Genomic DNA, 20,751 nt, shown 5'->3' with positions numbered 1-20,751 from the left:
CTATCTGGGACACATGACAATAAACTTACTTGAATCTTGAATCTTGAGAAACTAAAACATGATTTGCATTGAGTTGTATTATTTTTTTTAATCTGTTCTTGCAATCTGCATGTCTTTAAATTTGAATGGTTGTCTAAAAACAAAGCTGTTTGCCACAAGTCTCTTATCTGTAATTTCCTTAGCTTTGATCTAACAACTATCGCACTCACTTAAGCTTCCTTCATCTTTTCAGATGCAGGATGCCATGGGGTATCAGTTACCTTGGGTCTATTTTGTGAGTCTGGTCATCTTTGGATCTTTTTTCGTTCTAAATCTGGTTCTTGGTGTGTTAAGTGGGTAAGATATAAATGTAGTATCTTTGTTCTCACCTGTGTTCTCCATCTTAATGCATATATTTACTTCCTGTACCCTTTTCAAACAAGGTGTCATGATGTGTTTCTCTTAGACACCAGAAATCTGAAATAAATAAATGTAGGCGACCAAGTTTTGGCTGAGATGGAGGAATTATCTTTTAGATGGAGGCTACCCATTGTTTAACTGGGTTTATTATAATCTCCCATGGCTCTTGCAGTGTGCCGGAGCTGAGCAGAATGTATTAATTATCATTCAATTTTCTAGGTAAACGATATCAGAGGGAATTGGTGGTCATGGATTTATTTTACTCATAATAACAGGATCATTTATCATGCTTAACTTGGTCCTCTGTGTGCTTATTGAGTACAATACAATAGACCATAGACAATAGGTGCAGGAGTAGGCCATTTGGCCTTTCGAGCCAGCACCGCCATTCAATGAGATCATGGCTGATCATCCCCAATCAGTACCCCGTTCCTGCCTTCTCCCCATATCCCTTGACTCTGCTATTTTTAAGAGCCCTATCTAGCTCTCTCTTGAAAGCATCCAGAGAACCTGCCTCCACTGCCCTCTGAGGCAGAGAATTCCACAGACTCCCCACTCTCTGTGTGAAAAAGTGTTTCCTCGTCTCCGCTCTAAATGGCTTATTCCTTATTCTTAAACTGTGGCCCCTGGTTCTGGACTCCCCCAACATCGGGAACATGTTTCCTGCCTCTAGCGTGTCCAAACCCTTAACAATCTTATATGTTTCAATGAGATACCCTCTCATCCTTCTAAACTCCAGAGTGTACAAGCCCAGCCGCTCTATTCTCTCAGCATATGACAGTCCCATCATCCCGGGAATTAACCTTGTAAACCTACGCTGCACTCCCTCAATAGCAAGAATGTCCTTCCTCAAATTAGGGGACCAAAACTGCACACAATACTCCAGGTGTGGTCTCGCTAGGGCTCTGTACAACTGCAGAAGGATGTCTTTGCTCCTATATTTGATTCCTCTTGTTATAAAGGCTAAAATGCCATTCGCTTTCTTCACTGCCTGCTGTACCTGCATGCTTACTTTCATAGACTGATGTACAAGGACCCCCAGATCCCGTTGTACTTCCCCTTTTCCCAACTTGATGCCATTTAGATAGTAATCTGCCTTCTTGTTTTTGCTACCAAAGTCGATAACCTCACATTTATCTGCATTAAACATCATCTGCCATGCCTCTGCCCACTCCCCCAACCTGTCCAAGTCGCCCTACATTCTCATAGCCTCCTCCTCACAGTTCACACTGCCACACAGCTTTGTGTCATCTGCAAATTTGCTAATGTTACTTTGAATCCCTTCATCCAAATCATTGATGTATATTGTAAATAGCTGCGGTCCCAGCACCGATCCTTGCGGTACCCCACTAGTCACTGCCTGCCATTCTGAAAGGGACCCGTTAATCCCTACTTTTTGTTTCCTGTCTGCCAACCGCTTCTCTATCCATGTCAGCACTCTACCCCCAATACCATGTGCCCTACTTTTTCCCACTAATCTCCTAGGTGGGACCTTATCTAATGCTTTGTGAAAGTCCAGGTACACTCCATCCACTGGCTCTCCCTTGTCCATTTTCCGAGTTACATCTTCAAAAAATTCCAGAAGATCAGTCAAGCATGATTTCCCCCTTCGTAAATCCATGCTGACTCGGACCGATCCTGTTACTGCTATCCAAATGTGCGGCTATCTCATCTTTTATAATTGACTCCAGCATCTTCCCCACCGCCGACGTCAGGCTAACTGGTCTATAATTTTTGATGACACTATTTGTTTGCGTTGGATAAATGATATTGTTTCTGTACCTAAACCTTGCCTTCTGTATTTTGGGGGAAACAGAGAGTTTTCCAAAGAGAGGGAGAAGGCCAAGGCACGTGGTGACTTCCAAAAGCTAAGGGAAAAACAACAGTTAGAGGAAGATCTCAAAGGTTACCTGGACTGGATTACCCAAGCTGAAGACATTGATCCAGAAAATGAAGATGAAGGCATGGATGATGATAAACCTAGAAACCGTGAGTGACATTTTCTCTCTTCTGAAAGTAATATTTATTATTTAACTTAATAACCATGTAGATATACATGGCACAGATATATTATACTGCAAACAATGCAACACTTAGTACCATCATTAAAAACGTGAACGGATAGTTAAGAAACTGGCAATAGTTCAATGGTTCTTTGTTATCACTGTACCAAGGGGCAGTAAAGTTATTTTTATGTGTGTACAGACCAGTAACATTATTGCCAAACACAAGTACAATCCCTGATTAAGTACAGAACGTATAGTATCAGCCTTCTGAATCCATATGCAAGAGGTGCCAGGTTTTGGAGCCATATTTAAAGCCCTGTCCCATGGTGCAAGTTCATTCCAAGAGCTCTCCCGAGTTTTTAAAAAATCGAACACGTGGTAAGCACGGAGAATGAACGTGGCGGGTACGTCGGAGCTCGGGGACGTCTCTTAGCGCTAACGGCAGGTAAGCCTGCTGAAGATTTTTCAACACACTGAAAAATGTCCATGAGAGCCCCGAGTACTGACGAGTAGCCGTTACCGTAAATCTCCGAGTTCGAGTCCGGGAAAACCCGGGAGAACTCTTCGAATGAACTCGTACGGTGGGAGAGGGCTTTTAAAATCCCAGCCGCAGGGGGCCATTAGGGCCATTAGGGCCCGCTGCAGCTGTCACCTCCATCCAGGTCGTCCCATGAACCATCGTCCCTCTCCTTGCCCGGCTGCGCTTGCCTCCGCCAACATCAAGGGCGCAGAAGGTAAAACCCCAGGTTCTTCTTACCGCCCCCTTGTCCGAGTGTCTGCCACCGTCACTAACTTCCTCCACACGCCTCTCCGGTTCCCAGTCCTCGGAGGCGAGCAGGGGCCGGGCTCAGTGTCTGCCCTTCCCACTTGAGTTCCTGGTTCCAGGGCGGGCGGGCAAGCCCATCGAGGGGGCTTCTGCCGCATGCCGGCTGCATGATTTTACACATCTTCCATCTGGCCTTTGATGGTTTCTTCAAAATCTTGCAACTGAGATATTTATTACAAATAAACAATTCAACAACTGGTGGTTGTGTGTTTGCATCCATGTAGCGTTTCATAGAAACATAGAAAATAGGTGCAGGAGTAGGCCATTCGGCCCTTCGAGCCTGCACCATTGTGTATCGGTGGGAAACCTCAGAACCCATCTCGCGGAGAAGAAAAGAGCTACATTCAGTGATGCCGCTGGTTAAACTGGACCTGCTTAGCCCAAGGTGGTTAAAACAGAGTGATATCAGTTATTATTGAGGCAGCTCTGAATAGAAGGAAGAAAATCACAGAATCATATTTACGACAATAAAAGAGGATATTTGGGTCAGCATTGTCCGGACTGTGATAAAAGGAGTTGCCCCATATCATTTTTCCCGCAGGTAGACAAAATTGCTGGAGAAACTCAGCGGGTGCAGCGGCACGAAACGTTGCCTATTTCCTTCGCTCCATAGATGCTGCTGCACCCGCTGAGTTTTTCCAGCATTTTTGTGTACTAACAACTTTGCAAAAGCCCCACAAACTGGAAAGGTAGGGAGTACCTGCAGATAAAATGGAATAACTTTGGGCTGAAACCCTTCTTCAGACTCCACCCGCTGAGTTTCTAGAGCAATTTTGTCTACCTTCCATTCTCCAGCATCTGCAGTTCCTTCTTGAATAATATTTCCAGCACCTAGTTCATGTTTTATTTTACTCTGCGTTGTCACATTGCCTTATCTCTTTTAACATTACAAGTTTTACCTTTTCAGAACCACATCCTATTTAGTTTCAAGCCTTTCCTATCTCTCGCTTAGACTTATTTGACTTGTAGTGAAACACAAAGGCAAAGGGGTTTCATCAGTTGAATAATTAAGGGGTTGGACAGGCTAGATGCAGGAAGATTGTTCCCGATGTTGGGGAAGTCCAGAACAAGGGGTCACAGTTTAAGGATAAGGGGGAAATCTTTTGGACCGAGATGAGAAAACATTTTTCACACAGAGAGTGGTGAATCTCTGGAATTCTCTGCCACAGAAGGTAGTCGAGGCTGGTTCATTGGCTATATTTAAGAGGGAGTTAGATGTGGCCCTTGTGGCTAAAGGGATCAGGGGGTATGGAGAGAAGGCAGGTACACGATACTGAGTTGGATGATCAGCCATGATCATATTGAATGACGGTGCAGGCTCGAAGGGCCGAATGGCCTACTCCTGCACCTAATTTCTATGTTTCTATAATGGGTGAGCCATTTAGAGCGGAGATGAGGAAAATGGTGGTGCTGGCTCAAAGGGCTGAATGGCCTCCTCCTGCACCTATTGTCTATTGTCTATTGAAGTGTGGAGGCCAATACAACAGGATGAGATGTTTATCTATTTTGGAATGTGTGTAGGGGGTGGGGCTCCTGTAGGCCTAAGAACTGCTGACACCTTTTGTCATTTGTGGTGGTGGTTGCTGCTAATGAGGTGAAAAAAATGAATCTATTCAATGTAAATCGATTCTATTTTAATAGTTTTTGCTCATCTTGTTCCGACGGAAAAAATTGCTACTTGTCGATAAGGACGTTGATGCCTTTTCTTATTGTTCTGTCATGCTGCCAGCTGCACAAATAACTATATACTTCTAGAGCAAAGGTTCCCAAACTGGGGTAAATGTACCCCCAGGGGATAAATGTCACCTACCCAGGGGGTAAATTTGTTGATTCTGGACTCGTACATATTTTTTCTCATTGACTGACTCTGTTTGGTTCTGGTATACTGATATCTGTTCATCATTAGGTACACAAAAATGCTGGAGAAACTCAGCGGGTGCAGCAGCATCTATGGAGTGAAGGAAATAGGCAACGTTTCGGGCCGAAACCCGGAAGGGTTTCGGCCCGAAACGTTGCCTATTTCCTTCAGGGTTTCGGGCCGAAACGTTGCCTATTTCCTTCAGGGTTTCGGGCCGAAACATTGCCTATTTCCTTCAGGGTTTCGGGCCGAAACGTTGCCTATTTCCTTCGCTCCATAGATGCTGCTGCACCCGCTGAGTTTCTCCAGCATATTTGTGTACCTTCGATTTTCCAGCATCTGCAGTTCCTTCTTGAACACTCTGTTCATCATTTGTTGTTCATCAATAAGTGAAATAACATTGCTATGTGTTATTAAAGTTGCCTGGGGTAAACGGGACGGAACAGGTTGGGAACCCCTGTTCTAGTGGATATAAACCATTCCAGCCCCTCTTAACAGCCAGCAAGCCATTGCTCCTGAGAATTGTATTCATTTCGAAGGGAATGGATAGACGTTGTGTGGCCACCGAATTAGTAGGTGGTCCACATTTCCCCATTTGCAGTCATTTAAATTCTTTGAGATCGAGGAAAGGAAGTTCAGGCAACCAGATTCCCAACACCACTCTCAAAGAGGTTGTGTTGAAAATGAAGAAGTGATCCATTTCCTCCCAATGTGGGTATTTGCAGAAACATTTGGAAAGGATGCATTGGTCTTTGTCGATACTCATCTCACTCATTCTACTGTGCAACAAAGGACTCGGTGCTTTATGAGCTGTTCTATAGGGGCACACACGACCACAAACATGGGAGATATCAAATTAATGAAAGACTTAGCTTGCTGGAGAAAAACTGGAGAAAGACTAAATGTACATGTAACACTGTTGGGTTAGCAGGGGCCAGGAAATATGCCTCCAAGTCCAGTTAATACAATAACTGCAACATAGAAACATGGAAACATAGAAATTAGGTGCAGGAGTAGGCCATTCGGCCCTTCGAGCCTGCACCGCCATTCAATATGATCATGGCTGATCATCCAACTCAGTATCCCGTACCTGCCTTCTCTCCATACCCCATGATCCCTTTAGCCACAAGGGCCACATCTAACTCTCTCTTAAATATAGCCAATGAACTGGCCTCAACTGCCATCTGCGGCAGAGAATTCCAGAGATTCACCACTCTCTGTGTGAAAAATGTTTTTCCCATCTCGGTCCTAAAAGATTTCCCCCTTATCCTTAAGCTGTGACCCCCTTGTTCTGGACTTCCCCAACATCGGGAACAATCTTCCTGCATCTAGCCTGTCCAACCCCTTAAGGTATAACTCCTCTTTACTAAATGTGTTTTCTATCTCTGAAGGGAGAGTTTCTCATACTAATTTATTGGACATTAGACTTATTGAGTGTGATTATAAATCTTAAACTTTGTAGATTTAACAAGTTAAATTTCCCAGTACCATTTTTTTAAATCTCAAATGAATATATTATGCAACTGCTGATTTAGTTTAACATAAAATATCCTTCAGTAATTACTTTTCCTCCTTCACAAAAATAAAACCAATTTTTATAAAGGACTGTTGATAATGGGATCCTAATTTGTGATTTAAATGCAACCACCACTAAGCAGAAGTGAGCTTTCAGTCTAAGTATATTCAAATCAGTTTTTAACGAACACCCCAATTATGGCATAAAACAATTTATACTTGATAAGATTGGCATTTTTCTGAATGAGAAGAATTATAATAAATATAAATGTAGCGTCTGTAACAATAGGCTTGTAACGTGTGTTCTTGACATTTGTGTATTTGTGATTTTAACAGATTTACAAGTATTTTCAATTATCATCTGAATATGTCAGTGGGATTAATTGGAATCATTCAGATGAAGTTAACATCAAACCTGTTCAAACTTTCAATTATATTTCTGCCTGTAATTTGTTGCTTGCGAATCACTCACAGAAACCCTTTACACCTTCAGTTTAAAGTTTGACAGAATTATGGCTTTTACAGGAAAGTTATAATATTTACTGGATATATGCTGGATATAATTTGGGTCAAATTATTCTGTTGCATGGTTTTGATTATTTTTGATGAAAAAAATACATGCTTTGATTTAATGGATTTTGTTCTTTATTTTATCTCCTAACGTCTATATAGTGAGCATGCCCAGTGAAAGTGAATCTGTGAACAATGAGAATGCGGCTGGTGCAGAATTAGAAGATTTGAATTGCTGTGCTAGACTTGGGTAAGGTTTTGTCTTGCATGTGATGCTGTTGGATTAGCAGGGACCAGAAAATATGCCTCCAGGTCTAGTTAATACAATAACTGTAAACTAGGTATAACTCCTCTTTACTAAATGTCTTTGCTACCTCAGATGGGAGAGTTTATCATACTCCTTTATTGGGCAATTGACTTTTTGAGTGTGATTACAAATCTGAAACTGTGTAGATTTAGCAACTTAAATTGGTCAGAACCAATTCTCAAATTAATATTTTATACAACTGCTGCATTTTGTTTCAGTTTAACATCAAATATCCTTTAATAATTACTTTTCCTCCATCACAAAAGTAAAAACTATGTTTATAAAGGACTGTTGATAATGGGAACCTAATTTGTGATTTAAATGCAACCACCACTGAGCAGAAGTGAGTCTTGCAAATCAGTTTTTAATGCACACACAATTGTGGCATAATGCAATTTATACTCAAAGAGATTGGCATTTTTCTCAATGGCATGGGCAGGTGTGATGGATATAATGGCATTATGTTCATGGTCGGAGGAGTGTGCATCTAAATGATTTTTTTTCAATCTGGCATCCGGCTACATCACTCACCATAATGGCTAGAGAATTACCACATGAATCCTAACATCCACTGGAACTAAGTGCAAGATGCCAGTTAGGTTCTGGTGCTGATTTAGTGCAAACATGTACAGATTTGAGTTCAGTGAGGCAGCTGAAGGTGTGCTCGTCTCGTACAAGTTAAGCAGCAGAATGGAACCTCATCCAATACTATTTGAAGGAATACAAGAGCATCATATAGTGGTCACTGGATTCCGGAAATAAAAAATTGAAAATGCCAGAAATACTCAGATCAGGCATTATCTGTGCAACAGGAAGCTGCATTAAAGTTTCAGGTCAAATAACTAGCAGCTTATGTTTCTCTTTCTATTTGAAGGGGTCGTCAACTGTGTGCAGGTAAAATATTATTTGATGTTGTTTTAATTCAATTAATATTTGGTGCTTCTACACATCTTTGAAGTTACACAAACCCATTGGAGATAGAGTAGCTTGAGCTGAGGAACCATACCTTGACCATGGATTTCTGCAACATCACCATTCTACTTTGCAAGGTTCTTAACAGCATGGCAAGGAACATTCGAATAGGGCATTGATGGAAGGGCAGATGTGTGAAGACAGATGTGTAAAATGTGGGTCTCAGCCAGGAAAACCCCGCCAAGGGTCATCAAGGAACGCTGTGAAACGCAGCGTAAGAGAATGGGATGAGTAGTTTGCATTTCAATGTTTTTTCCCCCCAAAGGTAGTCCATGTACTTCATGTTGTGACTTCAACCATGGAGCTGTGATGGGATCACTTTGCCACTTGCTATTAATGTTGACTCGAAGCTGTCATGGAGGATCTCACCTGTTTCTGCAGACCAGCGCTGTATGACTTTCTGTCCTGGATCTACCCGCTCCAGTTTCTGCTAGTAAGCAGGCATTAGGAACAGTGCCAGGTGGTCAGATGTTCCAAATTACAGGCTGCGGATGCAGCGGTGGGTCGTCTTTGAGTGTGTGTATTCATGAGGATGTCAGGTACACAGTGTCATGTGAGGAACTGAGATTTTACATATCACAGGAAATAGAAGCAACTTTGTCATTTCTCATGTCTACTTTGGCATTCAATCAGATCATGGGTGATCCGTTACCTCAGAGCCACTTTGGTCTGTGAACCCCATGTTTTCTCTCTCCCCATTAATATCCAAAAAACAAATCTGATGCCCTCCTGCTGTCTAAACGCTTGGCGCGGTCTTGTCATAACTAACGCCTCTTTTATCAGAAGGTCTTGCAGGAAATCTTGTGGCTTCATACCCCATGTTCAACTGGCAACTGGTATATCATTATCCAAGCAAGGCACAGCAATTACGACCCATATGAATGACAGAGGCACAGTTCACCGCCTAACCTGCTCTATTACAAAGTTATTGTTCTCAACCCATGTATAGTACGAAATGTTTTAAACTGACAGGGCAAGGAACAGGTTAATTCTGTAAACATACACAACTGTACATTCTGTGTGACATATGAAACAGACTCTGAGTTTCTGATATCAGGCTGCAATTTGTTTTGAAATAAAATATTATCTGCTTTTCCTTCAAAAAAATAATGTATTTGAAAAAATATCATACACAGCAATATTTATCAGTTTTGCATCTGCTTATTTCACAATTTCATAGTATTTTCCAACTTTCCAAGGGTAATCAAGAAACATTGCCAATTTACAAAACACAATAAAATTTGGACAAATGGAGCAAATTGGAATACTCACCCCGTTAAGTTATGAACACGTCAAAACAGGACAGATGTGACAGCCTGAGAGATTTTGAATGAATGAATAAGTTTATTGGCCAAGTATTCACATACAAGGAATTTGCCTTGGTGCTCCGCCCGCAAGTGACAACATGACATACAATGACAGTTAGGAATGACGCATAAAACATTAAACATTAATAATAAAACATTATTGATTAAACGTGTGAATTAAATAAAATACCAGAGCAAAAGGAGGCTACAGATTTTTGGTTATTGAGTAGAGCTACTACTCGTGGAAAAAAGCTGTTTTTATGTCTGTCTGTGGCAGCTTTGACAGTAACTTCTTAGAATAAAGGGGAGGTCATTTAAGACTGAGGTGAGAAAAAACTTTTTCACCCAGAGAGTTGTTAATTTGTGGAATTCCCTGCCACAGTGGGCAGTGGAGGCCAAATCACTGGATGGATTTAAGAGAGAGTTAGATAGAGCTCTAGGGGCTAGTGGAGTCAAGGGATATGGGGAGAAGGCAGGCACTGGTTATTGATGGGGGACGATCAGCCATGATCACAATGAATGGCGGTGCTGGTTCGAAGGGCCGAATGGCCTCCTCCTGCACCTATTTTCTATGTTTCTATGTTTGCTATCCATGACATGAGACAGACGGAGGCTGTGAGTGTAATCAAGGCGGTTTATAAGAAAGAACTTGCTGTAAAAGCCACCAAAGCTGCCAGTAAAACCATAACCAAGTGAACATCACCACCAGTCACCAAGATCCAGCAAATCCCGCGACAGACACCACCATAATCTTCTCCTGAGTTGGAGAAATTGAATTGAGAATTGGAAATTTAGGTTAAGTAAAGGGCCTGTCCCACCAGCGGCGAGCGTGACCTAACGTGGTGGCTTGAGCCATACGGCCTCGCGTGGCCAGTCCCACTTTGATCGCCGGAGCCGTATGGAGTTGTGCGGGGCTGGACCCGACATCGTGCGGGGCTCCGAAAAACTGACACTGGAGATGCTGTTCCTCCATTTTGCGCTGGGCCTCACTTTGACAATGGAGGAGGCCCAGGACAAAAATGTCAGATTGGGAATGGGAGGAGGAGTTAAAGAGCTGAGCAACTAGGATATCAGGGAGGTTAAGGCGGACTGAGCGGAGGTCTTCAGCGAAACAATCGCTGAGCCTGCGCTTGGTCGCGCCGATGTACAGAAGTTGACACGTTGGAGGTGGCAAAAGTGTTGGAGGATTGTATGCTGTAATCGTCGTCTGATGGGGTGGAAGGTGAGGACAAGAGGGATTCTGTCCTTGTTACGATTGTGGAGGAGCAAGGGCTGAGCTGCGGGATATCGAGGAGACCCTAGTGAGAGCCTCATCTATAATGGAAGAGGGGAGCCCCCGTTTTCTAAAGAATGAGGACATCTCCGATGATCTAGTATGGAAAGTCGCATCCTGGGTGCAGATGCGGCGTAGACGGAAGAATTGGGAGTAGGGGATAGAATCTTTACAGGAAGCAGGGTGGGAAGAAGTGTAGTCTAGATACCTTTGGAAATCAGTAGGTTTGTAGTAGATGTCAGTCAATAGTCTGTCTCCTGTAATGGAGACGGTGAGATCCAGAAACGGTAGGGAGATGGTCCAAGTGAATTTGAGTACAGGATGGAAATTAGTGGTGAAGTTGATGAAGTCAGTGAGTTCTGCATGGGTGCAGGAGGTGGCACCAATGCAGTCGTCAATGTAGCGGAGGTAGAGTTCGGATTAGGGCTAGTGTGCGCCTGGAACTGGGATTGTTCGACGTACCCTCCAAAGTGGCGGGCGCTGCTGAGGCCCATGCGTGTGCCCATAGCTACGCCCTGGATTTGGAGGAAGTGGGCGGATTGAAGGAGAAGCTGTTGAGGGTGTAAGGACCAGCTCTGCTAGGTGGAGGAGAGTATTAGTAGCCGGGTTCGAGGAAGAAACGGAGGGCTTTAAGGCCTTCCTGGTGGGGGGGATGGAGGTGTAGAGTGACTGAACATCCATGGTAAAGATGAGGGAATGGGGGCCTGGAAAACGGACGAAGAGTGTGTGAGGTGTCTTGGACATAGTAGGGAGGGATTGGACCAGAGGGGATAGGATGGAGTTGAGGTATGTGGAAATTAATTCGGTGGGACATGAACAAGCAGAAACTATGGGTCTGCCAGGACAGTTCTGTTTGTGGATTTTGGGGAGAAGACAAAATCAGGGCTGGGGAACGATAAGGTTGGAGGCTTTAGAGGGCAGAGAGCATGAAGTAATAAAATCAGAAATGGTGTTTGATATTAAGGTTTGGTGCTGTGATATTAAGGTCATGGTCGTAGGATATGTGTGTGTACTTGTGAGTATGTGTATATACACACACTGAACTTTTTTTTTCTCTTATTATATTGCTTACAGTGTACTATGTTTACATATTCTGTCGAGCTGCTGCAAGTACGAATGTTGGTGTGTATCTGGGACACATGACAATAAAACTCTCTTGACACTTGGCTCTCCCTTGCCCTTGATTCCGATGGAAAACCAGATAAAGACTCCTCTCCTTGATCAACGTGTTTGCATAACTTTCTTTATTCAGCAGTAAGTGTCAAACTGAGACAAGGTGCAGAGATCAGCAGCAGCGGCATCAGCTAAAATGATCCTGGGGGCTAGAAAATGACCGTGCCCCTGACCTTGGGCGTAGCGGCCAAGATTGTGATTAAAGTTATTGAGGTTACTTCTCAGCGAGGACAAAGAACACCGTCTGGTTGTAGTTAAGAACTTGTTTTTTTCAGATCGGTGACGTTTACACTCGCACTTCAGATGATTGTTGTGTGTCAGACGGCAGCTACATTTTCTCTCTTACAATATTCTTCATGACATTTGAGGAAGATTTCAACTTGGCAGCAGCCATCTTTGTTTTGTGTTGTTGACGTTATGTGAGGAAAATTCAAGCCCACAATGAAAACAAGTGTGTGCTTAATTCTCATGTGGCCTCGGCCTGCAATGTTTGCCAGTTTATATTATACTCATTTGTTTTTTGTTATTAAGTTCAAGTCTTTCATTTTTTCATTCTTTTCTTTGCCCATTCTCTCTGGTATTATTTTCTCCATCTCTTTATCCGGGTTACAGTTTCTAACGTCCGTGTGTGTGTCGTATTTATGCCTCTTTATTTGCTTTAATTGTTGTTTTTTCCACACCCTCTCTCTCTCTCCCTCTCTCTCTCAAGGTTGCTGCAGGTGGCTGTGCATCAACTGAGGTAAACCTGAACAAACTCCTGATATGCAAGTTAACTAATTAACCTAATGGCAGAGCAGGGTCCTTCGTTGCTTTTTAAATAATTTTCATACTTAAAACTGTTACCTTTGACAGTGCTATTAAGAACATTCTTTTTAAAATGCTGATGCCGTCAACCCGAAATTAAAATAGAAAATGTTGGTAATACTCGGAAGGTCAAGCACCAGAGTGAATCAGAACTGACAACGCATATCAGGCAATAAACATTAAAAGCCCTGTCCCACGGTACGAGTTCATTCCAAGAGCTCTCCCGAGTTTTAAAAAAATCAAACTCGTGGTAAGCACGGAGAATGAACATAGCGGGTACGTCGGAGCTCGGGGACATCACTTAGCGGCTCGTAACGCTATCGGCAGGTACTCGGGAAGACTCGCTAACGGCAGGTAAGCACGGGAAGACTCGCTAACGGCAGGTAAGCACGGGAAGACTCGTGAAGATTTTTCAACATGTCCACGAGAGCCCTGAGTACCGACAAGTGGCCATTACCGTAAATCTTCATGTTCGAATCGGGGCAAACTCGGGAGAGCTCTTGGAATTAACTCGTATCGTGGGACAGGGCTATTAACTCTTATACTCACTCCACAGATGCTGCCTGTCCTCCTGAATCTTCCCAGCATTTTTATTATTATGAAGCGTTAAAGAACATGCTTTGTCTGTCAATCACTGACTGCAATCACTACCTAGTTACATTTGTGGTAATATTAATTCTGATCTTGTGGCATTCATGAAACAAGAGAAATTCAAGTAACATCTCAGTGAAGTCCTTGATGAATCCAAAAAATGTCAGAAAAAACAGCAAAGTTTGTTATGTTTACAATAAAGAATGTTTTAAATGTGCACTAGTTTCCTCTCAGTCAGAGTGGCAAATAGACCAAGCATATGCCAACATTATATTAAAATTAGTTAGATGTTGACTCTGTTTCCCACTTTAGATTAAGTGCACAAAGCACATATGTCCAGTGATGTGATGTAGCCATTTATGCTGCCCACCACACACCCAGCTACACTATACTACATTTTAAAGCATTCATTTTCAAGACGATTTGCCCCATCAGACAGTACATTCCACTTGTACTTGACAATATCCTTGTGATGAACATAACACGTTTTAAATTGTGGCCTCACTCTGAGAATTTGTCGACGATTTGGAAATGCATTTCCGTGGAAGCCTCAAAAATTGAAATTATTCTCTTCTTCTGTTTATTAAACAAAAAGCATCTCGATGTAAAATTCCCATTGCGGAATTCAGTTTTCTGAAAGTTCAAGATTAATAATATGTTACAGAAACTACTGAGAAGTTTCCGAACAATTGGAAAAAACAGTTGAATTTGACAACTGAATGCTTACAACTTGACTCCTTGCCTCAGTAAAAAGTCTATCTATTTAGAGCTAAATTAACATTGATAGCTCTCGACATTTGATCACCAAAATGCCCTAGACATGCATGTGCACATACTCACAAGCTCACAATGATGAGACTGTTGCTATCAACAAAGATACTTCCAGGAGGAAGTATGTCTCTTTGGCCCCAGAACTATCATTTTGGACCCCCCCCCCCCCCCCCCCCCCCCCCCCCCCCCCCCCCCCCCCCCCCCCCCCCCCCCCCCCCCCCCCCCCCAGTTTAAAGCCCCATCTAGTGCCGAGTATAAACATGTTAAGTGATATCGCCAGCTGAGTACCTGATTTTGGGGTTGCCAATTCACAACAGTTAATGTAATACAAATATCACTGTACCTTAATTGGTCCACGTGACAATAAAAGACCTTTGAAACATTTAATGAAACAGAAGAGATTATGCAACAGAAAAGATCTATCCTACCCGTGTTATTTAAAGGGATTATCGACTTTTTTGCAGTGAATTGCAATTGTTTTATATTCTTGGCTCTGTCTATGACTCTGATAGTATTTAGACCTTTCTAAGTTGCTCAAAGTTGCAGACAATGTTGCAAGATGTAAAACAAGATATTACAGCAGATCCCTCCCAAGGCCTTTGATAAGGTTCTGCAGGCGGTTAGATTGCGTGAGATCCAGAGAGAGATACTGAAGAAGGGTCTCGACCCGAAACATCACCCATTCCTTCTCCCCAGAGATGCTGCCTGTCCCGCTGAGTTACTTCAGCTTTTTGTGTCTAAATTAGATACATCATTGGCTTGATGGTAGGAAGAAGAGGGTGATGATGAAAGGTTGTTTTTCAGACTGGAGGCCTGTGGCTGGTGGCGTGCATTGACGTTGCCACCGGGCCCATTGTTATTTGCCCTCTATACCAATGATTTGGATGAGAAGGTACTGGGCATGATTAGTAAGTTTGCAGATGACACAAAACAGGAAGTATCGTAGATAGTAAAGCAGGTCATCGAGTATTACAGCACGATCTTGATCAGCTGGGTGAGTGGGTAGATGAATGGCTAATCATATTTTACCATATAACCATATAACCATATAACAATTACAGCACGGAAACAGGCCATCTCGGCCCTACAAGTCCGTGCCGAACAACTTTTTTTCCCTTAGTCCCACCTGCCTGCACTCATACCATAACCCTCCATTCCCTTCTCATCCATATGCCTATCCAATTTATTTTTAAATGATACCAATGAACCTGCCTCCACTACTTCCACTGGAAGCTCATTCCACACCGCTACCACTCTCTGAGTAAAGAAGTTCCCTCTCATATTACCCCTAAACTTCTGTCCCTTAATTCTGAAGTCATGTCCTCTTGTTAGAATCTTCCCTATTCTCAAAGGGAAAAGCTGGTCCACATCAACTCTGTCTATCCCTCTCATCATTTTAAAGACCTCTATCAAGTCCCCCCTTAACCTTCTGCGCTCCAGAGAATAAAGACCTAACTTATTCAACCTATCTCTGTAACTTAGTTGTTGAAACCCAGGCAACATTCTAGTAAATCTCCTCTGTACTCTCTCTATTTTGTTGACATCCTTCCTATAATTGGGCGACCAAAATTGTACACCATACTCCAGATTTGGTCTCACCAATGTCTTGTACAATTTTAACATTACATCCCAGCTTGGATAACTTGGATAAGTGCAAGATGTTGAGGTTTGGTGAAGTCATACCGGGGGCAGGACTTTCACAGTGAATCTTAGGCCCCTGCCATTCTGCGGTAGAACAGATGGAGTACAGGTAAAAAGTAGCATCACTAGTGAGCAGGGTGGTCAAAATGTTGGCAATTTATGCAGTCAAACACGTCTATAAAGATCAATCTGAAGAAGGGTTTCGGCCCGAAACGTTGCCTATTTCCTTCGCTCCATAGATGCTGCTGCACCCGCTGAGTTTCTCCAGCACTTTAGTCTACCTTCGATTTTCCAGCATCTGCAGTTCCTTCTTAAACACGTCTTTTATTTAAGAGATGTGGACTGGAGATCTGTCATTTGTAATTATCCAACTTGCCCCCAAAACAAATTTGTGATGGCAGTGAAGTAAAGTGAATGGAATGGGTTTACTGTTCTTAAAGGGTAATTGAATGGATTTGTGAACTAACATAACAAGGTCTGATAATCCAATTGGGCTCTTTAGGTAATTAGGCAATTTAACAAATGCAGTAAAGACATTAAATATTCTATGGTTTTGCTGCATGGCCACTTCTTCCCGTCACTTTCACATAACCTGTTATTGTGGATGAAGTGTGTATTTGTTGCAGTGCTGTCTCTAAGCTGTAGCCCTTCTATGTTGTTTGTAGTGCATTCATTAATTTAGTAAATTACACCCTGTCTATAACAGATGGCAAGAGGCTCTTTGATTGTCATAGCCTCTTGATGTCCTTGGTGTATTTAATGATGTGCCATGATGCCTTCACAATAGCAAGTGAGAAATCCCTCGAATGACAATTTGCAAAATGGTTGAGGTGGGAAAATTCAAGGAGATGTTAATCACTTCCATAGTCATTGGTAAAGCTTGGCACCTCGGTCCAGTGGGTTCTCTTGTCGCATATATGCAGACTTTTAAATAGCTGTTCTGAGTAAGTGTCTCAATCTGTACATTCATTTCCATCATCTCTTGCTGGGCTCAAAAGGCCAAACAAGTTTTCAAACTGGTTGCTGACATAAATACCTCAAATTCTCCTGAGACATGTATTTGCAAACTATATATTTCTTTCTAATGAACGCCCAGATATCCCTAAATCATTTTCTGCGAATTTGAAGTAGAGTTTTTCTCTTATTCGAGCAAAATGTTATCAGCTGCTGTTCCTGATTGTTGACCAGAGTTGAAACTTCGCATTTCTAGACTAGCAATCCAATCCGCTCAACTAACAACATCAATTCCAGAGATTTCAATTCAACAGCTTCTCAAATCAATCATAATCTTTCATTTTGTGTTCCAGGCACAGAATTTCCAAGTCCAAGTTCAGGTCAGTCAATACATAATATATTTCATGTCGTAATTTTCTTCGTATAATTTCTGTCAGACGGCTTTGAAAGTTGCAAGTCATATACAATGGTAAATATAGTTGGTTTATCAAAACCACAGCATATTAACAAAACCAAAATAATGCATCTGGGTTAGATTGACGACAACTAGTATGGTCTCAGAATTGGAGAGTTGCTCTGTTATTGGTACTCTATGACAAAGATGTACAAGACAACAAGCATTGGGACTATTTATTTTGCAATATTTTTGTCTCTAATGACTCTGTGTGCTGCTCTTGGCATATCTACACCACATTTCTTGGACTGGTACCTTACTCTGATCAGTAATTTTTGACACAGCACTCATTACTTCCTCTCCTCAATGTATCCAAACTCAGTCAGCCATCCACTGTACTCATCTCTGAGAATACCATGTACTAAACCGCAGTCATTCTTCAGCTGTTCATGAACACTGCAGCAAGCGGTTAGCTAGTCGGCTAATAGTGGAACAAGCCCCTACAGCAAGGGCATTTTCATTGCAAATGTTTCTGTTACATTTTTGTATTCATAGCCAAATGTCAGAAGGTCATAAGCGATAGGATGAATGAGAGAATGAAGCCATTCGGCCCAACAAGTCTACTCCGCCATTCAATCATGGCTGATCTATCTCTCCCTCCTAATCCCATTCTCCTCCCTTCTCCCCATAACCTCTGACACCTGTACTAATTAAAAATCTATCCATCTCTGCCTTTAAATTATCCACTGACTTGGCCCCTACAGCCTACTGTGGCAAAGATTTCCACAGATTCACCACCCTCTGATTAAATACATTTCTCATCATCTCCTTCCTACTGCTATCCATGCTCATATCAGCCCATTGACACCGTGTGCTCTCATCTTCCTTAGCAGCCTGACGTGTGGCACCTTATTAAAGGCTTTCTGAAAATCTAAGTAAACAACATCTACTGACTCTCCTTTGGCTGTCCTGCTATTTACTTCAACGAATTCCAGCAAATTTGTCAAGCAAGACCTCCCCTTCACAAAGCCATGCTGACTTTGGACTATTTTATCATGAACTTCTAAGCACTCTGTAACCTCATCCTTTATAATGGACTCTAAAATCTTACCAAGCACTGACGTCAGGCTAACCGGTCTACAGTTTTTACTATTCTGCTGCACTCCCTTCTTGTGCAGCTACATTATATGTTTTAAAGGTCTCTTTAACTGTATTAAACAGCCGAGTGTCCTTTATCCTTCTAACCTTTGTTCTAATGTTAATAAACAGACACTGTGGTAAGCATCTTTAGCTTGTTGCAAATATGCCACATAAAATAACTGTGATTTGTGCCATTTTGTGCAAACTGTTAAAAATGGTCTTGTAAAGTCATGTAAAGGCAGTTGAAAAGTCTGGGTATGTAATTAACTTTAAGATGTCTTGCAAGTGTGTATTTTTTTCCAGTTAATGGCATTCCCAGCTGCCAGTGGCAGGAATGCTAATTTTAGCTCAGCGTTGCATAGCAACTGTGTGCCATTTATCCTCTGAGTCTGTCCTGCTGTGATATAAGTATACACAGAACTCAAAGTAAGCGGGGCAATGCCTCACTGATGAGCAAGCCACTTAATGGCATCATCATCATCAGCTCTCCAGGTAGAGCAACTTCTCTGTGACTCTTTCCAACTTTCCAGCATGAATACAAGAACAGACAGATCTAGTGGTGGAGCAGAGGGATCTAGGACTACAGGTACATGGTTTCTTGAAGGTGGAGTCACAGGTAGATAAGGTGGTCAAAAAGGCATTTGGCACATTGGCCTTCATCAGTCAGTATATTGAGTATAGAAGTTGGGAGGTCATGTTGCAGTTGTATTAGACATTGATAGAAACATAGAAAATAGGTGCAGGAGTAGGCCATTTGGCCCTTCGAGCCTGCACCGCCATTCAATATGATCATGGCTGATCATCCAGCTCAGTATCCTGTACCTGCCTTCTCACCATACCCCCTGATCCCTTAAGCCACAAGGGCCACATCTAACTCCCTCTTAAATATAGCCAATGAACTGGCCTCAAACACTTTCTGTGGCAGAATATTCCACAGATTTCCCACTCTCTGTGTGAAAACAAAAAATCTCAGCTCGGTCCTAAAATACATCCCCCTTATACTTAATCTGTGACCCCTTGTCCTGGACTTCCCTAACATCGGGAACAATCTTCCTGTATCCAGCCTGTCCAACCCCTTAAGAATTTTGTACGTTTCTATAAGATCCCCCCTCAATCTTCCAAATTCTAGCGAGTACAATCGATTCTTAAGGGGTTGGCCAGGCTAGATGCAGGAAGATTTTTGCTAACTGTGATTTAAAAATAGATATATTTTCCTAATTGCCACAATGGAAATAGTGTGTATCCTTGTCTTAATTCTGCCTATGCTCCTAATTAGTTAATTGAAGTAGGGTCATCCAACATACCGTCACAAAATACCTCCAAGAACATAACCATTAATGCTGGAGGATCCACCTGAGATTTAAGGATGTAATGGCTGTGTTCCCTTACCTATAGACCTGTTGACAATGCCAAACTAAGATTTAAAAACATAATCCTTAGACTTCCCTCCTTGCATCTCGTAGAATCATCAATTGCCTTATTATGCTAGTTTGCCAGGGTAATATACTTATAAAATCTTCTCTGACATAACTTGCATGAAGGATCAATAACTATGGATTCACTTTTTATTCAAAATGTTATCAGTCATAATGTGGCAGTGAATGAAGTTGGATATAATATTTGTTGTTGTAATAAGTTACCAAGTTTCACCAGTAAAACAATTTACATATCGCATTAAAATCAAATATTGCGTTCTGTGGAATAAGCATTGTTCCATGTCCATTCCCAACATATTCATGTATCAATCAAGAAGCCTTTTAAATGCCACTGTTATATCTGCTTCTACCATCACATCTGGCACCCATTATTTTTCTCTCCATACCAAACACCATGTTACAGTTCATGAAATGAATAAAACAACGAAAGATATTTTCTTCACCCTCAGTGTCACTTTTTTTAATTGCAGCCGATATTGGCGGAGATGGAATCGGTTTTGCAGGCGGAAATGTCGAGCAGGCGTGAAGTCAAGTGTGTTTTATTGGCTTGTGATATTTCTAGTATTCCTCAACACCCTCACCATTGCATCAGAACACCACAAACAGCCCATTTGGCTTTCACAAGTTCAAGGTAAGGAAAGAGCTGAATGAAAAACAACTGCAAACCTGGTAGCCAGATTTGTAGATTTGATTCCAGATTTTTTCAAATTGGAAAAAAAAGCCAAAAAAAAAACAAAAAATAAAAGTGAAATATCCTTAAACTTTCTCTGTATCTGAAAATATGATGAATCCAAATTGGAGCAACATTGGGTCCATTTCCTGACCTCGTATAAAGCCAGCCAGTGATTTGGCCCTTGACTTCTCTTGGGGATTC

The 20,751-nt window shown here is 42.1% G+C and overlaps 1 protein-coding gene across 1 annotated transcript in view; it reads left to right on the top strand.

Moving 5' to 3' along the window:
- Positions 1–20,751, top strand: part of cacna1c (calcium channel, voltage-dependent, L type, alpha 1C subunit) — a 309,696-nt gene that overhangs the window by 143,142 nt on the left and 145,803 nt on the right. Inside the window, exons 8-13 of the mRNA XM_055650124.1 lie at positions 233–336; positions 2,216–2,388; positions 7,277–7,364; positions 12,856–12,885; positions 17,261–17,287; positions 20,348–20,508. Of these exons, the coding sequence (XP_055506099.1) occupies positions 233–336; positions 2,216–2,388; positions 7,277–7,364; positions 12,856–12,885; positions 17,261–17,287; positions 20,348–20,508 (583 nt within the window). The remainder of the gene's footprint in view (positions 1–232; positions 337–2,215; positions 2,389–7,276; positions 7,365–12,855; positions 12,886–17,260; positions 17,288–20,347; positions 20,509–20,751) is intronic.

This window comes from Leucoraja erinacea, chromosome 19 (genome assembly GCF_028641065.1).
Source record: "Leucoraja erinacea ecotype New England chromosome 19, Leri_hhj_1, whole genome shotgun sequence".
Lineage (NCBI taxonomy): Eukaryota > Metazoa > Chordata > Chondrichthyes > Rajiformes > Rajidae > Leucoraja > Leucoraja erinaceus.
Note: the sequence above shows the minus strand (reverse complement) of the source record. Positions and strands in the feature narration are given on the sequence as shown.